A 26432-nucleotide genomic window follows, 5' to 3' on the forward strand; every position below is an offset into this window, starting at 1 on the left:
GTCAGATAACATTTCAAGCTTAGCAAATAGCAGGTACCTTATTCTACTCACAGTAGAACTGAGCCATGAATAGCCAGGAAAGCAGTTAATGCCTCCAGCAGCGGAGAACAGCCAGCCACTCTCTCCTGGATCTGTCAAAGCACAGAAAATGAGACACAGACATTCCCAGGCTCATTTCTTACTTTGACACCTACTTAGACAAATTAGCCTTTCAGTGCCTTAGTTTCTTCATCTGTAAAATGGGGATGATAATAGCATCTATTCCATAGAGTTTAATGAGGCTCTACTGAGACCATGTATGTAAAACCTTTAGTACAATAAATGGCGTACACTAAGAGCTTAATAAGGCAGCTATTATAACTGATAACAAGATAATTGTTTAGGTAATATGTTCACCCTTGAACTATGTGATTAGCAGCTTTTTAGCAAAGGAATTGGTGTTGGAATTCTCAAACATCATTTATTTTACCCCGGAGGCAAAGACTTGGGACTTATCACTTGGAAATGTCAGAAGATGAAACAAATTCAATTCAATTCAAAAAGTTATGAATTGTCATTTTCTCCTGCTATGAAGATTGCTAATTATAGATACATAGAGAGCTAGACAGACAGACAGTAAATCATGAAAACTACATATTTTCCCTGTTTGAAGTACTGAATGCTATAAAAGAAAAAAAAAGAAGAAATAAAAGGAAAACCTGTTCTCCCTCCACAAGTCCCTGCTTGTGTGACAGAAGTCCATGGTGTCACCTCTAGGAGTTTTCATTATTCAGCGGTTTTGGAAATGAGTGATTGATGTAATTAAAGTTATTGGTAAAGAAAGACTCAGTTACCAAGGGACAGATGAGTCAGCAGCAAGTTGAAGTAATGAAATAGTGTTCCAAGGAGTGATTCTTAAAATAAGCTTTTTTTTTTTTTTTTTTTTTAACTCTAGACATCTTAAACATTGCTGTCAGCAAAAAGATGTGAAGCAGTTAAGAACTGGGAAAAACACACTACACAGTTTTAGAAATTCTCAGATGAAGTCCTTTTTGATAACATGAAACAATATTTATTAAGTAATAACGGTGAGAGCTTACATTTATTGAGAATCAACCATGTGATTTGGTGGGCTTTGCATACTATCTCATTTACCCTCTGAGCTCGGTACTGTTATCATCCCCGTCTTACAGATGGGCACACCGAGGCTCAGAGGGGTGAGGGAACTTGCCCGGGGTCCCGCCACTGGCAAATGGCACCGATGGGAACGGAATGCAGGCAGCCGGGCTCTGGAGCCCACCTTCTCACTCACCACAGGTCCTGGGCCTCTCTGTTCAGATTTCCAGTGAGTCAGTTAATCCGGCTCACTAATATACCCAAAATAACAGAGCACCATCAGGATTTGAACTCACACCTGTCCAACACCAGCGCTCTTTCAAAATTCATGGGAAAATTCCATGGCAAAGTGCAAACGCATACATTAGTTTAGGATCCATTCATTCGTCTGCATTTCCTTCTGCTTTTGTCGAATGCCCAGGACACGGCCAGGCTTTGGGCTCCGTGTCTGTGCTACGAAGACGATGGTTGGGGCAGGAAGATGCTCTAGAGGACACGCGATAGTACGCTCAATAGAGGTAAAGGCTCAGGTGAGTGTCGTGGAGGGGAAGGAATTGAACGAGATCGCTCAGAAGGATCCACGGGACTGGGGAGTGAATGCATGTGAGGGTCAGGGCAAGAGAGGTGTCAGGAAGTTCCTGAAGTCCCTCCACTGGACTGAGTGACCGGATGCAGGACAGCAGGGAGAGAGGCTGATGTGAGGTTGGGTGAAGGGTAGGAATGGGAAGGGGGTGACTTCATCTGGGGAATTTTGAATTTGAGTTGTACGTGGTCCTTCTAGCTAGAGATACAGGTTGAGTGTCCCTTATCCCTGAAATACTTGGGACACAAAAGTGTTTCGGATTTTAGATGGTTTTCGGATTTTAGAATATTTGCATACACACAATGAGATATCTTGAGGATGGGACTCAAGTCTAAACACAGATTTCATTCATGTCTCATATACCCAGCATACATATAGCCTGAAGGTTATTTTATTTTTCCCTTGGGGACACTGAATAAACTGTGTGTTGTGTGCGTTTTTGACCGCGACCTGTCACATGAGGTCAGGTGTGGAATTTTCCACCCGTGGTGACATGTCAGTGGTTCAGAAAGTTTCATATTTGGAGAATTTTGGATCTTGCATTGTCAGATTAGAGATGCTCAACCTGTACATATTTGGGTAGTTGGATGTGTGGCTTAGCGCAAGGGTGAGAGTCAGGGCTCGATGCTAAGCCAGCTGTGACCACAGCACCCTTGAAGGGCTGACCTTCCAGGGAAGGTAGGGGAGGAACCACCTGATTCCACAGCCATGGAGAAAAGAGCGGGAATGGGGCAAGGAATGGGTGTTGACTTTGAGTGACATTACAGCTGGGAACCCACCAGCACCCCACTCGTTAATACTCAACAGTTACCGTGTGTCACCACGGTTGGCTTCAGGAAGGAGGGGAGTGGGATGGAAAACTCCCACTTGTGAGCAGCTGGAGAAAGGAGATAGGAGGGGCTGCTGGGATAGAAACTTCTGGAAGGGAGATGGCATTCACCTTCTCATCGTGGTGTTACCTGAGAACAACCAACTCCCCACACCCCAGACTTTGCTCAGAGATGGAGGCTCCAGCCCCCTCCTCTATCCCTGCAGGAGGAAACAGGGGCCAGGGTGCTTCCTGGTGTCAAAGGGCATATTCGGTTATCGTCTTGGCCTTTTACCTCCAGAGAGTGACCCACAGATAGGCAAAAGGGTTCAGGCATCACAGAGCCAGTGGCATAGAAGGAACAAGAGCTCGGCAGGTTTGTAAGAGCCCTCCCATCTTGAGACGCGGACCAGAGTGCGAGGGATTTATGAGAAGGTATTGGAGGAGAGGGCAGGTAACCCCACCCCGGCTCGGGGACCAGCCAGCTGTGTGATCTTCAGCAAGTTGCTTCACTTCTCAGGACCTCAGTTTGCATATCTGTAAAACCAGCTGTTGCTCTTTCCCAAAGTGGGGCAAGTACACCTCTGGAGGTACACTAGAGCAGCGGTCCCCAACCTTTTCGGCAACAGGGACTGTTTTCATGGAAGACAATTTTTCCACGGACTGAGGTGGGGGCAGGGGGATGGTTTCAAGATAATTGAAGTGCATTGCATTCATTGTGCACTTTATCTCTATTATTATTACATCGTAATATACGATGAAATAATTATACAACTCACCATAGGTTGGGGACCCCTGCCCTAGAGGATCTCATGTGGGGGTGAAGAGATACTCATGCAGCCCACATAACTTTGAGGGCAGCCCGCGAAGCGGAAAGAATGGGGTTGAGGGAACCTTTTGGGAGTTAACCTGAGACCCTGAGAGGTGCTCATGGGACGAAAAACTTCATCGAATTAATTTTTTTAATAACTAGGCTTCTGTTTCAATAGAAGTGGCAATATAAATATTCCTCTAGAAATAAGCAAATCATTACAAAATTTGAAGGAAATTATTTTTTAAATATTAGCTCCAATAATTACAGACTACAACGAGGAAGGCTGGAATGAGTGAGTTTTGAGAAGTCTCTAGTCTCTAGTCTTACAGAGCCTTCTCAGACATTCCTCCTGTCTGCGCTAGGACTTGTCATGCCTTTAGCCCAGATTGAAAGGCAAAATTTAAAAGAAAAAAAAAAGGGTAAGAAAGGAAAAAAATCTGGAGAGAAAAATAACTCTACCAACCAAAATAAACCAGGCTAGCGATGTTTCTGCCCCACTCTTCGTGAGAGCAAAGAGGTGGTGTTTATTCCAAATGAGCCCTTTTCTCAAAGTTGCCACTAATCTACTCTTTTATGATCCAGGAAAACTGGTCCTCAGCTACCAATGACTGTCTTTGCGCAGATGAGTACTTGGAAAAAGAGACACCTATTACCACAGGGTTTGGATTTAGATACCGGATACAAATCGAAGGCAAACAAAACAAACAAACAAACAAAAACTCTTGTGGTTTGGATCTAAGAAAAACAAAGAAGTCGCAGAAAGGACTGTGTGGTATCTGATGTCAAACTATGTTAGCGGGGAAGGTGTCTGGAACATTCTGGGACAGAGAGGGTATTCGGAATCTAGGGCTAACAGGCATCTCACTCTGCTTGAAAGATATTGAGATGCTGTTCCTAAGGGCCTGTGGGATCCCTTGGGGACAAAGCCACTGAAAGTTTACAGAAAAAAAAAATCCCCACATCAAGAAAAGGATTGAGAAAAAACAGTCAAACTGAGATGTCAAAAAAAAAAAAAAAAAAAAAAAGAAAAAAAAGGAAGAAAGAAAAGAAAAGAAAAAAGAAATTCAGAATAAAAGCATGAAAAGATCCATGATTTGGGGCCTTGCCCCCAACCCAAATCTTCATTTGATAAAACTCACTCTGTAAAATGACAGACAATGGAACATTAATTTTTGCTTACATCGTGCGAGGTAATTGCGTGTGTGCAGAAGTCGCTTCGAACAGGAGAAACGAGCAAATCCTTTCAGATAGCAATTATTTAAGGAAGAAAACACTCCCCGGCAGGGGAAACGGTCCCAGTTCCTCCTTGTTGCTGGGTCTCTGGGAGAGATGGCACATTCCGAGCTGTTCCCTCATCTGTACTTCACACGCGGAGTCCTGAGGAGGCAGCCTGTCCTCCCGCAGTGTTTGAGGAGGGCTAAGATGTTTCCTGGCCCAGCCTAAAAATATCTCCCTTGACAGCCTGTCACTGTGTCTGAGATTCCACCATTATAAATTCATTCCTCCCTGTTAAGGCATTTTATTTCCAGGAGTTCTCTGTTAAAATACAGATATCCCAGAGAACTTAGCCCGGATGAGTCAGGGGAGAACACAAGCCGAGGAGGTAGAGGACCTTGGTTTTGGCGTCAGCTCTGCCTATAAACTCGCTGCGTGAGCTTGGAGGAGTCATTTTCACTCCCTGAACCTCAGTTTCTCCACTAGTAAAGAGGCGGAAATCAACAGGAAGACGTGGTCAGAGAACTCTAAGATCTATGGTTTCAGGAGAGAGGGTGTGTGTTCATGTTAGAGTTTTCCCCGACGTGTGCCCCCACCCTGGACATTTGAATGCTTTGCCGCTGGACGTCCCACATGTCCATAAAAGTGGTTCCTTTGGATCAAAGAGGCTTCAGGGTCAGAGCGAAATGTATCTTACTTCCCCTCTCCCTGAAAAAATAATCCCTGTTCCTCCCTTAATGTTTGATATCTCAGCAAATGGTATCCCCCATTACCCTTGGTGCTCAGGCCCAAATTCCTGGAGGCATCCAGAACTCCCCTCCTTCTCTCTTTACCTACATCTAATCTGTCAGCAAAGTCTGTTGACTCTACCTTCAAAATATAGCCCAACCCTGACCACCTCTCCCCATCTCTCTGGCTACCACCAAGCAGTGGTGGGTGCAAGGCAGCGTTACCTCGCCTGGAGCCTCATCGGCCTCCTAACTGGTCCCTGCTCCCACTCTTGCCCTCCCTGAATTTCAGCTCCTCAGACCTGGGGATGCGTTTAAAACATAAATTAGATACTATCACTCTTCTCAAAACCTTCCCACACCTCCTCCCCCACCCCCTCAAAAATCCCAAATGTCTCACCAGGACCTACAGGGCCCCATATATCCTGACCCTGGCTTGGTCTCGGCCTTGGCCTCATCCCCTCCCACAAAGATCTCCTTGATGTTGCTCAAATCTGCTGCCACCTAAGGATTTTGCATTTTCTATTCCTTCTGCCTTCCACTCTCTTCCCCCAAATATCTGCATGGCCTATTCCCTAACTTCTAGGTCTTCGCTGAAATACCTAAGGGAGGCTTCCCAGACTACTCTCACTAACCCCTCAATCTGCTTAATTTTTCTCATAACTTTCATCACCCGGACATTGTGCTAAGTCATTACCTCATTCCTTTGTCTATTTTCTGTCTTACCCTCTAAAGTGTAAGCTCCAGGAGGGCGGAGACTTTGTTTTGTTCATCGCAGCGTGGTCAGCACCTAGAACAGGGCATCTGGCATATTGTAGGTGCTCAGTTAACATAAGTTGAAGGAAGGGAAGGGAACAGCTTGAGAGGAGCTGCGCTAACACGGAGACTGGCGTAAGCGTTTCACTGGAGAAGGCAATGTCAAGATCTTTCCTGCCTTCTGTTTCAGCAAGGCAGGATGTCCAGGGGAGGCAAAGATGGAGCCAATTCTTGGGAGATGCGAAAGGCTCAGTGTGTGAGTGAGTGTGTGTGTGTGTGTGTGTGGAGGGGAGGGTGTTGCAAGGTAAACTGTAAGCTCATGGGCTGTGGGTTCTTCATTGGAACCATCGGAAATAGCCAAAAGGTCCTTGTGGACAGATTCTAAAAGACAGGAGCCTGCAGACAAATGGTGGGTTATGAGCTGGAGAAGTTCTGAACCATTCTGCAGACTAACCTCAAAGTTATGTGTGGTTCCGCCTGCGTAAATGAGCCATAAGGCAGCTCCATTCAGCTCCCCAAAGCTCAGCTCTGAGCAGTTCACTCTGGGCTCCAACTATCTTCCCAGGCTTCCTCACTGTCCTCCGATCAAGCCCCAAAAAATGATGCACAGCCAAAGGAAGGAGGGAGGGGGAGGCAAGTGCTAAGGAAGATCTGCCATTCTGGAGGGATCCTCCCCCTCAAGTCAGAACCCAAAGCCGTTCTGCCTTTTCCCCCAGGCTTTGGCTAGTGTCTCCAGTGAACTGCAATCTAAAATAGCACGACTTCAATAACTATATTGGAGATTAACTATGTGCCACGCACTCTAATCCTCACAAGACCCAGGGTGGTAAAGCCTCATTTCACAGATGAGGACACTGAGGCTCAGATTGGGTATTGGACCTGTCCAAGAACACATAGCTAGTAAGTTGCAGAGGCAGGGTTGAGCCACCGAGGCCCATGGGCCCACCCAGTCTCTGGACCACAGCTCACGTTCCCAGCTCCACACTCCCTCAGGCATCAAGGTCCCACTCAAGTCTTGGAGCAGCCTCTACCGGCTCCCCTCGATGGGCCTACAGCCGGCCTCCCCGTGCCCCAGGCCTGAGCAGCCGGCCGCAGGGGGTGATGGCGGCGCAGCTACAGTCTGCACCGGGAATGGGAGACCACCAGCAGAAAGCAGCCTAAGTCTGAGCTCTGAAAGCACCCAGGGCCAGGCACTCGGGGAAACCCTAGCAGGCGCTCAGCGCCCCCAGCCCCAGGCAGAACCCCAGCTGTGCTGAGCGCCGTCGCCAGGTCGCCTGTGCGGACCCGCGCTGGCTCTCCAGTCCTTGTTTGATGAGCAGCGGCCAATAAATTCATTAATCATCATTTTATGCCTCATCAAACCCCCTCCAAGCCCCTCCATGGGAGTTACACAAATTAGCCCCTGAAAAGACAGTAATTTCACTTTAGCGAGGTAAGTGCTTTCTGATGGGCTCTGCTCACAGAGCCCTCCTGACAAGCCAATCCATCAGCACGTCGGGGATGGGGCGCGGCCCAACGCCTGGCCCAGTCCCGCCTCATGCGACCCAGCCCCGCCCAGCCTCACCAGGTCCAGCCCTCCCAGCCCTCCCAGCAAACACTCTGGGGGCTATTTGGCCAGGGTCTCTGCCTAGGGCGCCCCTCGCCCCCAACTCCTTTGCACCCATTCTCCATGGGCTGTCTCTTCAGGTCCCTCCCTTGCCCTCACCACCCCTTCTGAACAGAAGAGAAACTTTGCGGGGGCAGGGGTGGGGACCAAGACCCAAAGTTGGAAAACGAAGGAACTCCTGTCGAAGAAGAATGCTCTGTCAATGAGCTTCCAACCCTACTCCTCCCCCCTGCCTGGGGAGGCCAGAGCCAGGTAGCTCTTTTTCCTAAAGTCCGGTTGTCTGTCGGGGTCCCGCGACCCCCGGAAATGATTGAAGTGTTGTGTGTACTGTGTGCATTATTTGTGTACATTATTTGGAGGAGGAAGGGTTAATCCATGTCTTCCAGCTGATTCTGAAAGAAATCTCAGGCTCCAAAGGAGGGCCACCTGGAGACAGAGAAGGTCCTTTCTTCTTGGGGGCAGCTCCACCCGACCCTGGTGGCTGGACGGGGCGCCCGGTCTTTTCCGTGGCCCTCAAGTCTTTCTTTCTGAAACCTCCACCTGGGGTGGAAGACGACACCTGGGGTGGAAGACGACGCCTGGGGAAGAAGACAGAAAGGATTTTTCTATCGAACGGGCCCAGCCGGTGTGACCCAAGTGTGGGGGAGTTGGGTAAGAAAGGAGAGGGGGACAAGCCGAAGTGGAAAAAATAGTGGCGAGGGTGGTGTATTTGTAAGCGCGATGCCAACGCCCTCTAACTTTCCCAACCTGGCGCACAGAAGGTCCCGCGGGGACCCTACCTGGCGGGCAGAGTCAGTGCAAAGGAAGTAGACGACGAGTCACAGCCCACACGGAGCCGGCCGGCCAGCTTGTCGCGGCTGCGGAGAAGTCGAGCGCCGAGCGCCGCCAATTCCTTCATTAGCTTGCCCTCCACGCGGCGCTGCATGCCTCGGAAAATAAGTTAGCAAACGGGGAGCCGTTTATCTCTTTTATCTTGGGGCCTGATCCAATTAAATAAGTGCACATTTACATTTGCATCCATCAGGCGGGAGCGCTGCGAGCCTGGGGTTTGCTCGGAGCAAATAAAAGCAGATTTCACTGGGAAGGTGGTGTCTGGGCACGCTGGGCTCTTTGGGGCACCGGAAACAAGTGCTGCCCGGCAGGCGGCCTTGGGGACTCAGGGCTGGGGCCGGAGGCCGACACGAGGCCCGAGACCCCCAGCGGCCCCGAGGGGAGGGCTACGCAAGAGGGATAGCGGAGCTGCGGCCCGGGCCTCCAGGCGGTCTCCTGTTAGGCCACAATCCGGGCCCGCCTAGTGCCCAGGGCCCGAGTCTCAGTTACCGCGAAAACGAAAAGGAGACTGGCTCTGGCCGGGCCACAAAAGGAGACCTGCGGGGTGGCTCTAGGGAAGGTCCCCAATCTTTGGCTAGTCCAGGGGGAGAGCAGGTGGCAAGGTCCCAGTCGGGCCCGATCTCCCTCCTGTTCCATGGTCGAGTGGCGAAAGAGGCAAAGATGCAGGCTGAGGGCGCGCCCCGTTTTCTCCCAGTGACCCTGCATCTAGGGGAGACCAGTTAATATGACCCATTAGTGCTTGCGGCGGGGTCTGGGACAGCGCAGGTGAGCACCGCATGCTTTGCCATGCCGACTTCATTAAAGATACTGTCGGGATAGGAGGGTTCGAAGCAATGGGAGGGTAGTTTTGTTTTGTTTCGTTTCGTGTGTTTTTCGTGTTTCTGTAGATGTCCACACCCCACTGGCCAAACGCTCTTAAGACCAAAACGGTCTTCCGGGACTCGGTTGCGTGGTAGTCCCCCAATACGCCAAACCGCAAATTAAGACCGCGGAGGGCCCAGAGCCGGAGCGCCGAAAGGCCCGCAGGAGCGGAAGTGCGCGCACCCGAAGTGCAGAGGGAGCCCCGGCGCGCAGCGGCCGGCGGGGCCCCCACCCACAGGCTGTTCAGCCGCCTGCGAATTTCTCAGTTGCCCGTTGCCTGGTGTTTGAAGCTGTGCGGAAGCCGCGGCGGGAACGGTAGGGTTAAACTGGTTTAGTCACCGGCCCTGCTCCCCAGATCCCCAATGCTAACCGGGTCCTGGGGCCGGGGCCGTGCCGAATTGCGGTGGCGAAGCAGCTTACGGAGTCTGGAGCCAAGGCCCCGTCGCGGGTGGGGGTATAGCAGGATCTCGCCTAGCTGCCCCCTCCCTGCGACACGCCGGGCTCCCCGAGACCGGTAGGCGGCGCCCTTCCTGAACTGCATCCGCGTCCCGCCACCTCTGGAGAGCGCAATCACATTCCTTTCACTTTGAGAGCTTTGCGCTGCGCTATTTGGTGCCTCGGTCTGAGTTGACAGCTACTTGTGGGGGACTGGTGGGCTGGGAGGCACCGTTGTGCCGAAACCGCAGGCGTGACCCTCCCTGCCCCCAACCTTCCAGGCCCTATGAGCAGCGCACGTCGCGGGGAATGATTGGCCCTGACGGGTTTGCAAACCGGGAGGCCTCGCTGCAGGCCCCGCGCCCCGGCCTGGGGAACCACATTTCCGGCCCTGGTACCCAGAGCCGGGGAGCAGGAAGGGAAAAGACCCTCCTCACCCCCAAACCTCAAGAAGCGATTCGGCCCCGCACAGAGGGTTGAGAGACCCAGCCCGTCCTCGGTTTGGCGCTGCCTCCAGGGACCGCCTGCGAGACCCCACGCAGCGATCCCGTGACCTCTGCTGCTAGGTGCCGAGCTCGGCGCTCCTCGGGGTCCGGAGCCCGCCCAGCCACGCGCAGGTGGCAAACGCCGCGCAGTCCCGGCACTCAAGCGTCTTAGGCGCTGCCTTGCGCGACTTCCACGCCCCAATCCAAACCTGAGAACAAACCCCGACCCCGGGACACCCCAGAAGTTTCCCCCCAGCGCCTCTACGACGCATGGCCGCCTAGACGGCTCGAGACTCGGCAAAGCAGAGGCTCCAGGAGGGACTTGGGATCCTACAGACGCACAGCTACTTCTGGGATTAAACGCGGGGCACGTTTCCTAAATGCCCCGAACCCGGATCTGCCTGGCAGGCCACCTCCAAACTGAAAAGTCGCTAGACACCAGAAAAACTGCTGGCCACCAAAACCCGGCTCTGTAAAGAAGAAACCCCTACACTTAATTGGGGGTTGGTACTCAAAAGCAAGCATGCAAAGAAAACCCTGCAGAGGCCAAGGGCCGGAGGGATGCGGGCAGGGGACAGCGACTCCGGGGCCCGCTCCCGAGCCCCCGGCGGTTTTGCTCCCCAGCCGGAGGCTCCTCGCGCCGCCCCTCGATGAAGAGAAATGCCGCGCGCTCCCGGGAGCGCGGCTCCCGTTCCCAGGCAGCGCGGCGGGCTCTCGGCTCTCAGCCCCGGGCCTTCGCAGTCGGATTTGGGAGGCCCGCGCCGCGCCATTTGCATATTCCCGGGAACACAGGGAGGCCTGTAATTTTCTTTTTAAAATCGTTGGGCTGGGTTTTGGGCCAGTGCTTCCAAAACCCCGCCGAGTTGATGTCGTCCTTAAACTCTCTCTTAAGAGAAGTGGACTGGCCTATTCTTCTGACTTTTTTAGAAGAGAAGGTGACTCCTGGGGCTGCATATTCAACAAGGGGGAAAAGCTGATTGTGAACCAGGCCGTTGGGGGAGGGAGAGAAGAGTGGAGGGGGTGAGGCGCGGGGAGGAGGGGGGAGGGCAAGTCATCTCTGGAATTCAATTGTTTAAAAAATCATTTATAATTAAAGGGACAAAATAAAATACGATCGTCTCATGCATATTTAATCATTCACACTTCCAGCTTTGAAACCATTTTCCCTGCGTGAATTTTCTCACTAATTTAAACCCTGAAGTCGACCGCTGTTCGCTAAAACATCTGGACAATGCAGCTTTCAAACTTGTTTAAATTCGAATGAGCTAAAGGAGCCCGGTTGCAGGTTTGAAAAAAAAAAAATAGCAAAAGCCAACAACTCCAGTGAAACTTTGGGGTGGGTTTAAAACACCTAGTAAGGTTAAAGTAATCTTGAGTAGAAATGCAAATATGTGCATTTTGATTTAGCCTAATTAAACCGGCGTTATGTGCAAACACATTCTCTCTCAACACTCAGGCTTGGGTTTAATAGAGCAAATTAATTCCCCTCGCCGGATTATGTTTTTGCTGTAACACACACCCCTCCCCCGACCACCGAAAATTTCCCACGAAGTACAACACGTCGGCGACTCCCTATCTCGGGGCAAAATGGAGACGCCAGCACCGCAGCCAAACCGAACCCACGGTGTTGGTCGCCGAGGGGCGGTGGCTCTTCCTCATTTAGGATTGAGATGCATCCTGACTTTTCATTTTGAGATGAAATATACGGGATTAAAATGAAAAAATAGAACCTCAAAAATACTTTTGTAGCTACTCGGACTATTGAATCTGAGCTGGGAAAAGTGCTAAAGCGACGACAAGCCTTATCGAGCCCACAAGGGCCTCGTTATCTAGGCAAATGGCCTCAAACTTTTGAAGGCCACTTGTTCAAAAAGAGGCCCATGGTGAGGGGGAGAGATACTTTCGGGGGCTCCCCTAGCTCCCCGCAGTGGCTGTGGCGCTCCCTCCTCCCCTTCCGCCCACTCTGCAATCTCCGACTCTGCAAAGCGCAGGCTTGAAATTCAGGACAAGTGTGACACCTACCTGTGAAAGGGGGAAACCATCCCCTAGCCCGTCACGCGGCCCCAACCCCACAGCTGAGCGGGCATCTACTGGGCTGCCCGCCACCCGCACCGTCGCGGATGGAACGTTCACTAATTTAATCAAATCCAAAGAAGAGATCAATGCCCAATTTTGAAGGGGTAGCAAAGACGGTGGCTTGGGAAAGCCTCCCCCTCGGCATCCCCCAAAGCGCTCCCCGCCCCGTATTAGCCCGAAGCACCTTTGAAATAGTAATAAGGGCTAAATCCGGCATAAAATCGAACTCATTAGCAAAGTTCACCAGCTGATTGCTTTGCATAAAACACGACACTGATTGGAAGTAATTAGGTTAAGCGATGGCGCTCGGGTGGTGCGTGTCCCTAGCTGGCTTTGCCATCTTTTCTCCCTTCTGGGCACACACTTGGGTCTCTCTTCTCCTTCCTCCAGGGTCCAATCTCACCCAAGCAGCTCGCATCCATGATCCAAATCTGCATTCCGGGCAGGGCCAGGTTCCCCGGGGCTTGCAGCCTAATTATGGTTTTCCCCTGGCACACTGAAGGTCTGTGGAACCTTTCAGTCCCCACTTCGAAAAAAGTTGCAGTTTGCACCTTTTGACCAAGGCAATGGACAGTTTATTGAGGCTTCTAAAAAATAATGAGTGGCTCTGATTATGTTAAAATCTCTTTTAATTAAATATTTTGCATTTTACAAAGGCGGCTGCAGTTTCTTTTACTTTTTAAATCTAAGAGTATAACCTGTGTCCTTTCTGTAATAATACTTTAGCTCATACCCAGAAGAATCAATAGGTGTAAAAAATTAAATTAAACTTATATTTTTAAACTATGAAACAGTTTTGGGGAAACACAAATGTATATATTTATATTACAAAAAAAAAAAACATTAAATGCCTGTACAGGTGTCTTGATTTCATAATTTACTTCAAAGATATTGAATTATCAATTTAAATACAAAATGCTACATTAAATATACAGAATAAGATTTAATACAAATCCTGTTTTGTAATTTTTCTCTTCGGGTTGGTTAAGACATTTTTTTGCGTGTGGAGATGTTTACATTTTTATGTCATCCATCTCCATAAACTATAAACTTTTGAATAGGAGGGGTAGTTTATTTTTTTATCTCTCTCGGCGATGGAAAAATAACTGCCAAGGCCATGTTTTTAATAAATTAGAAAAGTCCGGGACCGACGCGGCCCGCGTTAAATGTCGGACATACCTTTCTTCAGTTCATAGGGAGAGTCTTTGCACAGGTCTAGCTGAGACTGGCTCCGCAACATTTTCGGGTCTTTAGCCAAAGCGTCCGCTCGGTTCAACACGGTCTGGTTTAATCCATTGAAATGAGAGCCCGGACCGGTTGTGGGGCCTGGCCCGGGCCCCGGGTGGCCATGGAGGTGTCCGAAGGAGCCATAGTTCGTGTAGCCGGGATAGAAGGGCGCGGTGTAGTAGAGAGGCCGGGACAGCACTGTCCCGCCAGGAAAAGGACACTGCGCCGAGGGCGAGCGCGACGGCGCCGGGGCTGGCGACGCACGGCTGCCTCCTAGGGCTTGCCCAGCCATGGGCCCGGGACACGGTGGGCATGGAGAGCCCTCGCTCCCGCCGCCCCCGTCCTTGACCTTGTCCGAGGATGTGGCGATCTCTGCCAGAGACCACAGCTTGGGCTTGGCGAGCACCGCTGCTGGCGGCGGTGGCGGCGGCGAGTGGATAACCGAGGGCCCGCCGGGACCAGGGGGCAGCTCTCCCGCTGCGGGGTGTGTGGCAGGCGCCGGCGCGCCCGCAGGGTAGTGAGGGGCCGGGTCCTCGGCCAGCCGCGCTGCTGCTGGCCCAGCCGGGGAGGGCCCGCCGGCGCGGGGGGGCCCGGGCAACGCGTCGAGGCGGCCTTCCGAGGGCGGCTCTTTAAAATCCAAGTCGCTGAGGCTGCCCTCGGTCTCCTTGCCGGCGGGGGTGGGCGGCCCCTGCAGCCGTTCGCAGCTCGAAGCCGCCTTCTGCTCCGTTCCTCCTGCGGGCGAAACCCTGGCTGTCAGAGGCGCAGAGGCCACGCGGCGGGGCCCGTGTTCCCGCCCGCAAAGGCACAGACCCCTGCCCTCAACTTCCAGGCCCCGTGCGTGACCCCGCCAGGCCCTCCTTTTCCTTCTTATTCCCGCCCAACACGCCCTTTCCCGTGTCCACCAACCTGCTTCAGGGCCCTCAGGATCGCCCTTGTCCTCGGGCTTCTGGGGCTCGTCCTCGTCGTTTTTCTCCAGGTCAATGTTCTCCTCTTCCTCCTCGTCCTCGCTGCGGTTCCGCGGCGTCCACGTCATCTTGTTCTCCTTCTTGAGGCGCCGGCGCGCGTTGGCGAACCAGGTGGACACCTGGGTGAGGGTCATCTTGGTGATGATGGCCAGCATGATCTTCTCGCCCTTGGTGGGGTAGGGGTTCTTGCGGTGCTCGTTGAGCCAGGCCTTGAGCGTAGCAGTGGCGTCCCGCGTGGCGTTCTTCCGGTATGCGGGGTCCCCGTACGGGTAGGACCCCAGGGGCGCAGCATAGGGGTGATACCCCAAGGAGCCCGCCATGCCAGGTGTGTGGTCGTAGGGAGACCCCTGCGGTGGAGAGTCAGAGAGAAGGTGAGTGGGGGCCGTGGTCTGACTGCCACCTGAACGACAGCAGCACGCTTTCCCTTCGCCCCGGGGTCTACCGGCAAGGCCGGCACTCCGGCTTCCCTTGGCACTGGGCTGGCGGTTTCAAACCCAAGAGCAACCCCTCCCCCTCCTCAGAAGGCAGCGGGGCCCCCCAATTCTTGAGTCCAGTCCTTTGGGGACCCTTCAAGCTGTCCCAGCCTTGATGCCACCCTGTAGGCCCCCGTCTGCCTGGGCACGTCAGTCCCCTGTGCACAGATCTGGCCACTGCGGCCCGGCCCTCTATCCAGAGAGACCCCAGAAAAAAAAACGACACTCCGCGCCCCGCCCCCCGCGCCGCCACACGGGGCGCAAAAGGGGAAAAAAAAGAAAACAAAACGCTTTTTTTCTTTCTTTTTAACCCTCAAAGAAACGCAAACGAAAAGCTGAGCCTTGCCTCAGCACTCCTAGTCTCCAAAAACGCTCCCCCAAACCAGTCACAACCCAGCCGAAAAATCCCGGATGCACCGCAGCTCGGCCGACTTTTCAGAAATTTAATACCTCCAAATCGGATTGGGAAGATAGGATTACGGATTTGCAACATTTTGGAGGACTAATTAAAGGCGAGGCCAAACACATTTACATAGACTTAGCACTCTTCTGATCAGATTTCGGGTGTATTTTTTCGGACTACTTTTCCAAAATGACAAAACCAAAAATATAAAATTTGCAGGGCGCACTGGAGCTTCTGTTTGAACCAAATGCTGTTCTTTAATTAAAGCGACCTCTCCCCCAAAAACCTTTCCAGCCAGCTCAGCTATCCGAGCAAGACGCGGCTCTCTTTTCCGAACAACTCTTGAGCCCCAGGCCCGGGCGAAGCCGAGCGAGACAATCGTCCAAGTTTGCAGGGGCCGCGAAGCTCGGCGGGGGAGGTCGGCGGTGGCGCCTAGGCCCGTGTCCCCTGCAGCCCCCGCCCGCCCGGCCGGCGGACCCCGGCTGCCCTCGCCCGCCTCGGATCCCGCTCACTCACCACGTACGAGGAGAAGGCGGCGGCGGCGGCGGCCGCGGGGTCGGCGCCGTACTGGAGGTGCGAGTTGTAGCCCGGCGAGGGCGCCGTGAAGGCAGTGGAGCCAGCGTAGGGCGAGAACGCGGAGCCCGAAGACGAGCGGCCGAGCTCATCAGTGCGGGGCCCAGAAATGACGCTGGTGCTGTACGCCGGGCACGAGTAGAGCGCCAGCGAGGCGGACGGCTGGTACAAGTAGCCCTGCGGGTAGGACATGGCCACACACGGGCATGGGGCGCGCCGCGCGGCGGCGGCCAACCAGCCGGGCGGCGCCCTGCAAGGGCGAGCGGGAGGGCACCTGGCCTCTGGCTGCCCTGGGCCGCCGCTCCTCGGCCCCGGCTCCCGGGCTCCGGCCCGCCGCGCCTCCTCGCCGGCTTCCCGCGCGCCTCCGGCTGCGACCGCCGCGACCGCTCCTCTGCGCGCCTCGCTCGCCCGGGCTGGCCCTTTTTTTCCTGCCCTCCCTTGCTGCTTTCTCTTTTTTCCCCTCGCTCTTTGCACCGGGGGGCTCTGCTTTTGGCTTCGCAAAGGTCCTGCCAAGATGCTAAGTTGGAAATTGAGGATTCTGACGCCTTGTGAGCGTCCGAAGCTCCTCCTTCCCGGGGTGTAGTCGGTGGGAGGACTGGCAGGAGCCTCTGGGCGGCCACAGCCAACCCGGCCGCCAGGCGCGCCTCGCCCTCTCCCTCTTCCTCCCCGGCTCCCTCTCCCGCTCGCTGGCGCTCCCCTCGCTCCTCCCCAGCGCCCGCCTCTCCTCCACGGCCCCTTCTCCCCCTCCTCTCAGCCTCCTCCCTCCCCTCCCCTCCCTGGTCTCTCCCTCTCTCTTTCTCTCAGACTCTCGAGCGCCGGCCCCAGGATGACAATCACATCCCAGCCGCGCCGGTCTCTTCCAACTTTCCTCCCCTGCTAACTCGGGCGCAGCGGCCGTCCAGAAGCCCTGGCAGCGGGTGGGCGCACTAAGGGAGCGAGGCCGCGGACTGTGCGCCAGCGAACGCTCTGCTCTCTCCTAGCCACAGTAAATCGCCGAGTTTGCGGATTTCTCGTTCTCCCGGAGGCTGGGCTCCGAGGCGGTACGTGGCCAACCCTCTCCGGCTTTTCCCCCAAGCCAGGTGGCCGGACAGCGAATTGGAGACCCGGAATGAAGGTCCCCGGGAAAGCCGGATGGATGCCCGCGCCCAAGGCGCCGGGAGTCCGGGGTGACTGGCCCTCTGTGTCAGCAGCAGCAGGTGGGCGAGAGGCGGGCCTCAGACGTCTACACGTCGGCTCGCCTTCCTTCCACCGACCCTCACTGGACGGCGAGGGGACACACTGGGGACCTGGGGACTCCTGGGCTAGCATCTCTCTAGAGGAGAGGGAGTGGGCAAGAACTGCCAGACCGAGTAGCAGCTACACTTGAGTAGGTCTCGGGGCGTCCCCACCTCCATCCCCATGCGTCCCAGCCTCTTTCTCCGGGCTTGCCATCCGCAGCTCGCCCGGCCAAGTAGGTGGTGGAGGATGCGGGTCCCCTTCCCTTTTGTTCAACTAAGTCGCCTTGCCCTTCGCACGCACCTCGCTTCCGCCCACGCTGCACTGCAAACACTGGGCAGAGCAGTGCCCAACCCAATCGCTGTCTGTGCAGCGAGGCGCTGGCGAGGCAAACACACAACTGAGTCACAGGCAGCCCTTGCCCACGACAGCCACACAGTTAGAATACAAAACAGACCCGCTCCCCTCCTCTGCGCCTCCCGCCGCCACAGCCACGAGCGCACTCGAACTCTGGGACAGACAGGGGCGCTGGTGAACCAGGAGACAGGCTGGTGCGGCGTGGGCGCGCCGCTGGAGCTCGCAGTATCAGAACTTTGTAGCCTTTTACCAGGAAGCCACATGCAGGCGAAGCATTAACTACATGCAAAGTTTCTCGCATTGACTTTGACCGGCGAGATACACTTTATTTCGTGAGCTCCAGACCAGCTCGCACTAACCAGCCCAACCACACCACACTGGCACCCGCTCGGCGGCGCGCCTTCGTGCACGCGCTGACTCCGCCTCTCCATCGGCTCCTCCCCCCCGACCACTTCAGACTACATGCTCCGAGAACCTCTCGGCCCGCCCAGCCCCTTCCCTCGCACTGCCTTCCTCTCTGATTGGACGCCGGCCTCCATTGGCTCCGCCCTTTGGCGACGTGCGCTCGCTGCCCCGCCAAGTCCCGGCGCCGAAGGGGCGGGGCGGGGCTTCGGCCGCGCTATTGTCATGGAGACGGGAAGCCGATGGCTGCGGTGGCCCGGGCTGCCGGGCGGAGGTGGCCGCCAGCCCGCCAATACCAAATCAAGGCGGAGCGGCCCGGGCGGCCCGGGAATGGCGGCCTCTTCGGCGGTCCCTCCCGGGCTCTGTGTAGGCCTGGTTGTCACGGGGAGCGCCCCGGAGCGTCTCCGCCTCGCTCCCTCCGCTTACGCCTCTCGCGGCCCCGCCGCGCCTCAGCGCCCGCCCCCAGCTCCGCCCGCCGCCGCGGCCGCTGGCGCTAACGGTCGGTAACGGCCCGCGCGCGCCGCCTGCCAGGGGCTCGCGCCAGCCACGAGGGAGCGTCCGCGGCCCGCGCGCCCGCGCCGCGGCGGAGAGGTGAGCCCCGACCCGCACCGCGTCCCGGGTGCCGCGCGGCCGGCCCTCCAGCCCTCGAGCCGCGTCCGGTCCCGTCGTGGACCCGGTGGACGCGGCCGGGCGCCCTGCGGGCGAGTGTCGGGCCGTCCTCTCCTGACATCCCGGTGCCCTGGCGGGCGCGCGTGGGCCGTGCCCTGTGTCCACGCGTGTCCCCTCCGTCGCCGCCTCGGCTCTCGTCCGGGACGATGCTTTCTGAAATGGAGCCCTGAAGGTTTGTGCCCGAGAATCCGAGTCTGTCACGCAGACATCCTCATTACATCACCCTGCCGCTCTGGGCCGCACCACTGTCCCCCACCCCCCGTTTGTTTTGTTTTGTTTTGTTACCCCTTCCCTTTTACTGTCTTTTTGGTGTCAAGGACTGGAAAGAATCCTGCAAGATACTGAAGCAGTTAGAATTTATGGTTCTATTGCTGTGGTTGTCACCTCCGCTCTACGTCAAATTTAAGACTCATTTCTTAAGGATGTCTCTATTTTCTGCTTTATTTGCACATTGATGGCTCTGCTGCTCGGCTGGCCGAGGCCTCCTGGTGTCTGAGATAGAATCGTGTTAATATGTGAAAGCGAAGGGCTCGTCGTTAGCAGGCAGACGGAACCCAGATAGCATCTGGCGGATTTTCTCCGTTTTTATATGAACGTTTTCTCCGTTTTTTGCTGGTAAAGACGAGCTTTTAACTTTTTATCTTGATACTGGTGACGATATGTCCCCCTGTAGCCCCCTTCTTTACTTTCTGTTTTTCAGCTTTTATGTTTAGGAGCCTGCTTACTTGTTAGCTGGTAGTTTCATTGGTCTCTTGTCACTGAAGCTCTTTCTACCCCAGCTGAGGTGGTGTTTATCTCCCTTTCATTCCCAGGTTACCAAGAAGACTCTTTTTCTTGATTTTTATTGCATTCGTATCTTTCCAAACATTTCAACTTACACCAGGGATGGGTTTGCTCTGATTGTTTTTAACGTAGGACTATTAAATATTCTCATTTTAAAACTTCCTAAGGGCTTATTGGTTTGTCATGTCTGCACGGATTCAGTTACCTGTAACTCTTAAAATTTAAAGCTTTAAAATCCGTTTCACAATTGTATTGCCAAGACATGGCCCTAGAGCTTGCTCTTCAAGTTTTGGCAGCACAGTTGTCATTGTTTCAATAAAGTGCAAAAGAGGTTATTCCTGTTTATTTAGTGTAATAGCTGTTTACACTTAAAACTTTAAAGACTCATAAAAGTAGGTCTGCTGTATTTTAAAGATCTCATCATTCTTGTGAGAGACACAACACCAACACCAGGAAAGGCAACAGATTGCTTCTGTCATATCGCTTTGCTGTTTTGGAGTGTGCTTAAAGGATTATGATTGATAAGGCTGTCTTGCCAGAGAATGTTGACACAGGTGTGCATCGTTATCTTAATTAAGATCCTGAGAAAATGTTGTCTATAAATGGTGACATAAGAAGGGCGGCATATTTTTGTACAGTTTGGCTTTTGGAGAATTTAATTGCACTTGAAACCTGTCTTTGAGCTTCCAGATTTTGTGAGCACTTTGGCAACAGAAGTTTTAGAGAGAAATGATAGTTTAATGTTAAGTGTTCTGGCGTGTACTAATACTACTTGTGGCTTTTTGGCAATGCCTTCCTTGTGTTAGCTTTCTTTGTGCTTTACCTTTTGTGGAATAATGGTTTCTAACTTTGAAAGGAAAGCATAAAATAGAGCAGTGTATTATTTATTAGTGCTCAGAATAAATCTGTCTAGGAAGGCATGCTTAATGTGCAGAAACAGGAATATAGTAAAAAGGTAAATATGTGAGAAATTTATGCCATTTCATTTTTTGGAAAAGAAACAGTCTCCTGGAGTGTCTTAGTGATCTAAAATCTTTTTCATATCATCAAGTACCTAGCTACAATTTTTATGGAATGCCTTGTTTTTATTTCCAGAAATAGAAGAAAACTATAGATTTCTTCCAAAATATTGTTCTGTAAATTTGAATTGTTGTGTAAGTGAAGACAGTGCATTTAGCCTCTTATTAGTTTAGGGATCTGAATCATAACCTGAATGACCACTAAAATAATATCACTGCCTTTTACTCCCAATCTCGGAATATAAAAACAATGGCAAGACAGATGCTGTTGATCTTACTACCCTTGGCTTACCCAGCACCTAATACACTTTAACATAAGTATTGCATTAAGATTTTTCACCTCTCTTTGTAGCTCATGATTTCCTGGAAGCTGGCTGTCCATCAGTGTGTATGTGTGTGAGCGTGTGTGTTTTTCTTTAATATTAAAACTCATTGTAGAAAGAGGAAATGAAAGCGGAGGGGACCATAGGCATATGATCGGAAAAGCCAGGTGTAGGTTCACAGCTCGTTCTTGACTCCAAGGATAATTAGCTGGTTAGAATTACATGGTAAACTGAAAGAAAGACTTATTTAGATTTGTTTGCTGAAACTAAAACGAGCATTAATTTGAAGATAATTGCTTTATTTATTTCTCACACCCCACTCCCATCAAATTTTTTTTCTCTGTCAACTGCAGTCAGTGTCCTTATGCTATTATACATGTTATTTTAAAATTTGATATGTCGCACTAAAAGAGGTGAAAGAGGAATATGAACTAATTACCTATCATCCGTTGTAATGAATAATACCAGATAATTATTTAGGGAAATTTTAAATGTTCTTTAGTTGATAATACAGAACTAAATGAAATCATGTAATTCTGAGTGCATTAAACATGTTCTTTAAAGTAGATGACCAACACAATATCATAGTTTGGAATAATGTTTTAACTTTGAGGTGCGTAGCCTGTTTCGAGTGGTAGTATCTTACTATCTTTGTATATTTCTCTTCAATTTCTATATGGTGTTGACTTTTGTAGTTTTAATATCTTTGGTATATTTTTGAGCTGTTTTATAGAGAATATTTTTTCTTAATAAAATAACAGCTGATGCAACTCTAAGAACATGTAAAATCTAGAAATTCTTTTTTCCTTGTTCATTAATGACTCTCATTTGCTTTCATAGTACTACTATGAATTATGATACCGATGACTTATTTCTGCATAAATCTGCAGTGTTTTTATAACTGTAGTATACCTAAGCACCAGTTTAGCTTCGCAAATTAACTTAGATGTTTCAAAATTGAAAACCAGTATATTCTAATGTAGTTTAAGTCTTTATTAGTAAGGATGCGCTTAACATTTGTTCAGGAGAAGGGAATGTAATTTTCTCCTGCAGTTGTCATTTATGTAATCCAGTTTTCTCTTCTTTTCTCAAGCTAATGTTATTCCACACCTTGATACAGCTTGTATTTGTTTATTTGCCATAATATGGAGTGATACCTTGGAGAAAATTAGATATTCATATCTAATATCCCCAAAGTATTACTTGTTTTCTGTGTTTCCTTAAACAGAATCATTTCCGTTTTTTATGCAGATGATAGGTCTGATGCTTCCATAATACATTTGGATGTTGTCAGCTAAGTCCACTTCTCAACTATGGGGTTCCTCCAAATTTTGGCTGAAATTTGTCCTTGTACATCCCAAGGCTCATCTGCAAGTGAGTGTCTGCAAACAGTGTGCTTGTGTGTGGAGTAAAGCCAAAGTAACATCAGCATTGGTTTTACCAAAGTGTGTATATTGGGAATAGGGATGTAGAAAATGTCACTTGAGGCCTTCAATTAAATTAATGCATTAAACAAGGGTGTAGTAAATATAAAAATTTTTAATTCATGAAATGAGAGTGAATAATGTATTTATTTGTCATTTATCATGGAATAACATTGAATAATTTCTTTAATAGTATCGTTGGATAATAAAATTTATACATTCAGTGCTATTTATAAAAATCAAGATGAAGTTTATGATATTTTATGGAAATAGAATTATTACTTAAGAGAAATGATCTGTTTATGCTGTATCACACTTTATGATTATTTTAATTACCTAATTCTTTTAAGAATAAATTTAGTGGGAATATCAGTTCTAGTCATAGTTACCAAACTCTTTTAATGACAAAGAGTATACAGATGTACATAAAACTTGTTATTTCTCATCAAAATAGGGACTACTGAGTACAGGTGGATAAGAAAAGCTATGAGGAAGAATTATTTTGCAGAATATTTGTGTTGTCTAGTGGGCAGAACAAGGAACTGGATTTAGTGATACAGAACATTTTATTAAGGAAAAAAATGGTTGTATGATGAAAAATAAAATAATTTTACAGAAAGGAGCTATAGTTAGTATAGCCTCCAATAGAATAAATGTTTCTCTCTGAATACTTTCCAAGACATTAAAGTGATTTTTAATGTCATATAAAATAATATATTTTTTAAATAACATCCTTGTGTTCCTCTAATACTGATTGAGTCTTGTGGAAATGGGGTTTCATGTATGACTGAGAGCTGACGCATTGCAGCATGTTAGAAAACCCAGCACAAATAAAAAGAAAATGTTAAGCAGCAAGCACTCTGATTCCTCTTGGTTTGCCTTTAATCTTAATTTTTTGTTTTTTTTTAAACCATGTATAAAGTTACTGAATTTAAAAGATAAAGGAAACCGATTTTCTTTTTTTGTCTCCTAAGGATTAATACAGGTAAAGTCTAAACACATATGAAGATTGGTAGAGTTTTACATCTGTTGTCAGCCAAATTTGTTAAGAGTCATATCTAATATTCCTTTTATATAAAATAAATGTATGCGGGGTCTCCCCACTCTTGAAAATATGAGGAAAATATATCCTCTCAGCGGTTATGGTTGATTAATTGAGAAGGTTGTGCCAAATGTGCTCTAGTGGAAATAGCTAGAGAATATGCTTTTTGAGAAATGTATTATCCAGGAATAAAATCAATTGAAGTATTGGTAATTAAATTGTAATTCCATGAAGGAAGGAAATAGTACGAAAGATAAAGCTAACTATTGCTGTTTTTCTCTTTAAGAGTCTACAGTTCACAATGGAGCTACTGTATTGGCTATTGGAAGAAGGAGATTCTGAAGATAGGTAATATAATCTCTTTTAAAAGAATACTTTCCTCTGTAATCCTGAACCTTTATTTCATAAGAACTTTGTCCAGTAGACAGCAATTTCTTTAAATTTGGGTTATAGAAACTATCTTAATTTCTTCTGCTTAGTTTTTGAGCCTGCTTCTCCTAGGGCCGTGGGCTGTGTTGGGAGAGCTGAGAAATATTTAGCCATACTCAGCATCCTTAAAATAGCTTCTTTCTGAGAATTAGATCTGCAAAGGTGTCCTGCACAGTTCTAGTAGATGCCATTTTAGTTTGTGGTTGCCGTGCATGTATTTAGCATGTTGTTTAACTGTCCTCATTTACCTCCCTGTTCTTTGTTGCTTTCATTTGGGGGGATGTGTTCTCTGCAGGGTGATTTGCTGCCAGCCACAACCAAGCTCTCAGTGGAAGACCTGGTGGTTGGCAACTGGCTCCAGAGCTCTGCCAGGAAGTTAGTTGGGCCCGGCCTGGGGTGTTCTAGTGTACTGGAGGCCAGGAGCTCATGCACATGGGTTCTTTTCCTGCTTCAGAGACTTAGGTCCCTTTCCATTTTTTGTGTAATCCTTTTCCTCTGGCTAGGTTGGCTTGCTACTTACTTTGCAGCTGTTGCAAGAATTCACATGGAATGGAGGGTTCTGTTTTATTCTGGATGATTTCTTTGATAATTTACCCGTATGCTTTTTCATTTTTAAAACCCTGATATTGGTGTTGGAGAATCAGTCTAAGATTCTTGAAGAACAAATATTGGGTTCAAGTTGTACGTGTCAGAAGAGATTCTGTCCTCTGATGCTATGTTGTCACACTGAATATGCAGGTTAAATTAAAAACAGAGTAAAACCCTTTTATAAAAGACCAATTGCTATATCTAAGAATGTATATACAGGCTTAAATTATTTAATGGCATTTATATCTATTTTTTTTCCTTTTAAGAAAATAATATATTTTTCTAGTCATTAAAAATACCTGCCCCCTGAACTATGTCTGGGGAGGAATATTAATAAAACAATGAAGGGCTTCATGGTATCTCTATAATTAGGAAATTTGTAAGAAATGTGGTGGCTAAAATTGATTTCTTCCACTAAAGGAGCTAGTATACATGTAAAAACAAAAACCTTTGGGAAAAAGATTCTTTAATCTTTAACTCAAGTAGTGTTTTTGGTTAACACAACAGGAAGGGGAAATACACCAATTTCAGAATCTTTCTTCATGCCTGTGTAGAGGCTGTAAGCAATTGAGGAAGCCATTAAAATGTAGTCAAGAAAAAAATGATGGTGTCAAAGTGATTACTTGGAAAGCAGTTTATGTTTGCAAAACAATTCAATATTATGATCTTGACCAACTTCTGCTCTTCATATACCCGGGCTCTTACTCTGTCTTTAAATATATCAGTTTATGGTATAACTTGTATTTGCAATGCAAGAGTATTTTAGAATTGCTAGATCTTGCCAGTCATCTTAAAATATACTACAATATTGCAAAATCGAAACGTAATATTTATTAATAGAAGGAAAATATAAAATTTAATATCTTGGCAACTGAGACCTTTAAGCCTACTTTAAAAATATGATCTTGACATCTATAACACTATTTTTGTCTTGGTTATATAGACAGAATTGTGGACATTCTACAATCCAGATGTCACATTTATTAATTCCAAATTTATTCTCTATAATGGACTTTTAAAATAAAAGGTATATGTGCCTTAGAGAGTAAAATTTGAATCATGGGCTAATTTGCTAAGCATCAGAACATAGAAAAGCAGCCTTGATTAATTTAGAACTGTGAAAGGGGGCAGGTAAAATTGTTTTCAGCTGAAATTTACTAATGCAGCAACCATTTAAATTAAATGTTTATTAACATAATAGTGATGGCATTTTCTCCTCCTCCTCCTTGTGGTTTTGTCCAACTAGATGTTACAGTGGCAGTTGCACTGACTGTTAAGTGTTTAAATGATGGCACCATTATGTGAAGTGATTTTGAAATGAGAGATTCCAGCCAAGAATTACATCTGCTCCCATCTCCTTCAAATCATACTCTCTGGCAGTACAGATTATGATTGATTTGTTTGTGACAGATTGCAGGAAACAGTCATTGATTTTTCAATATTTTACCTTAAAATTATTTACAGTTGTAACCATGGGGAGGTATTTCCATGGGCTGTCAGCCCCTGAAAGACTAGGATAATATTCCCTGCTCTCTGACAAGACAAATTACCTGTAATGAGTGCAGTAGCTGAAGGGTATACTTTTATTTTAAAATATGTCAATAACCCCAGTGACTAAACGAATATTGATTTAGCATAATGAAGCCTGAGGAATGTGAAAATGAGCTTTTTCAAGGGGCATGGTAAAGACTTTCTTTTTAGCTGGTTATAAGAAGCTTTTCATTCTTTTCAGCTAGCTGGTAGAAATACAGAGTTTTATGAGCAAACCATTAGGAATGATAGCATTGTTTCTGATAACCAGGGTCCAAATATTTTGCCCTTGCCTTTAGTGATTATTTTCAAATCTTATTTTGAGTCTTACTCTTAGTCATAGAATATAGTACTGATTTGTTTGATGTTATCTTTAACTGATGTAATATTTTTATAATTCCAATATATTTTGCATTGGAACTTTCAGTAATGAATATTAAAATATATGTACAATCATTTATAGATGACATCATAATTATATTAAGACATTTCAAATGGGTTATTGTAGTATTTAATGTGCTGTATTTTATGGTAGAATAACTCTCAGTCTCTGGACATCAGATTGCTTTCAATGGGAATGAAAATTAATTTACTTAAGTCCTGATATTTTAGGCATCAGTGCATGTTTTCATTTTTGTCAGGCTTCTCTCCCCCTTTTTTATGTAATTCTCAACTTTCTACGGATTAAGATCCCAATATGTGTGATCCTTCAAACAA

General features: G+C 48.9%; 1 protein-coding gene and 1 pseudogene across 3 annotated transcripts in view; one reads left to right on the forward strand and one right to left on the reverse strand.

Moving 5' to 3' along the window:
- Window positions 1-12845: 12845 nt before the first annotated feature.
- On the reverse strand, window positions 12846-16126 carry IRX5 (iroquois homeobox 5). Of its 2 annotated transcripts, none has more exons than XM_012652662.1 (3): window positions 15878-16126; window positions 14427-14832; window positions 12846-14249 (listed from the first exon to the last, which is right to left on the reverse strand). In XM_012652662.1, exons 1-3 carry the CDS (start codon window positions 16124-16126, stop codon window positions 13456-13458), a joined length of 1449 nt encoding a protein of 482 aa, XP_012508116.1. In that variant the 3' UTR covers window positions 12846-13455. The 2 variants fall into 2 exon arrangements, with proteins under 2 accessions (XP_012508116.1, XP_012508115.1); XM_012652661.1 differs by having other exon boundaries at window positions 12846-14252.
- A 2545-nt stretch (window positions 16127-18671) lies between these two features.
- The window catches only part of LOC105817048, a 9700-nt pseudogene continuing 1939 nt past the window's right edge, over window positions 18672-26432 (forward strand). The window contains exons 1-4 of the transcript XR_001137820.1: window positions 18672-18749; window positions 21954-22076; window positions 23455-23516; window positions 25276-25312. The product of XR_001137820.1 is annotated as an uncharacterized LOC105817048 (transcript). The remainder of the gene's footprint in view (window positions 18750-21953; window positions 22077-23454; window positions 23517-25275; window positions 25313-26432) is intronic.

Source organism: Propithecus coquereli, unplaced genomic scaffold (genome assembly GCF_000956105.1).
Source record: "Propithecus coquereli isolate 6110/MARCELLA unplaced genomic scaffold, Pcoq_1.0 Scaffold395, whole genome shotgun sequence".
NCBI lineage: Eukaryota > Metazoa > Chordata > Mammalia > Primates > Indriidae > Propithecus > Propithecus coquereli.

Excerpts from the sequence above, each read along its gene's own strand:
- IRX5 (XM_012652661.1), bottom strand. The coding sequence starts at position 16,126 with ATGTCCTACCCGCAGGGCTACTTGTACCAGCCGTCCGCCTCGCTGGCG. Across the intron at positions 14,833-15,877 it reads CCGCCTTCTCCTCGTACGTG|GGGTCTCCCTACGACCACAC; the intron begins GTGAGTGAGCGG and ends TCTCCACCGCAG. Across the intron at positions 14,253-14,426 it reads TCCTGAGGGCCCTGAAGCAG|GAGGAACGGAGCAGAAGGCG; the intron begins GTTGGTGGACAC and ends TTTCGCCCGCAG.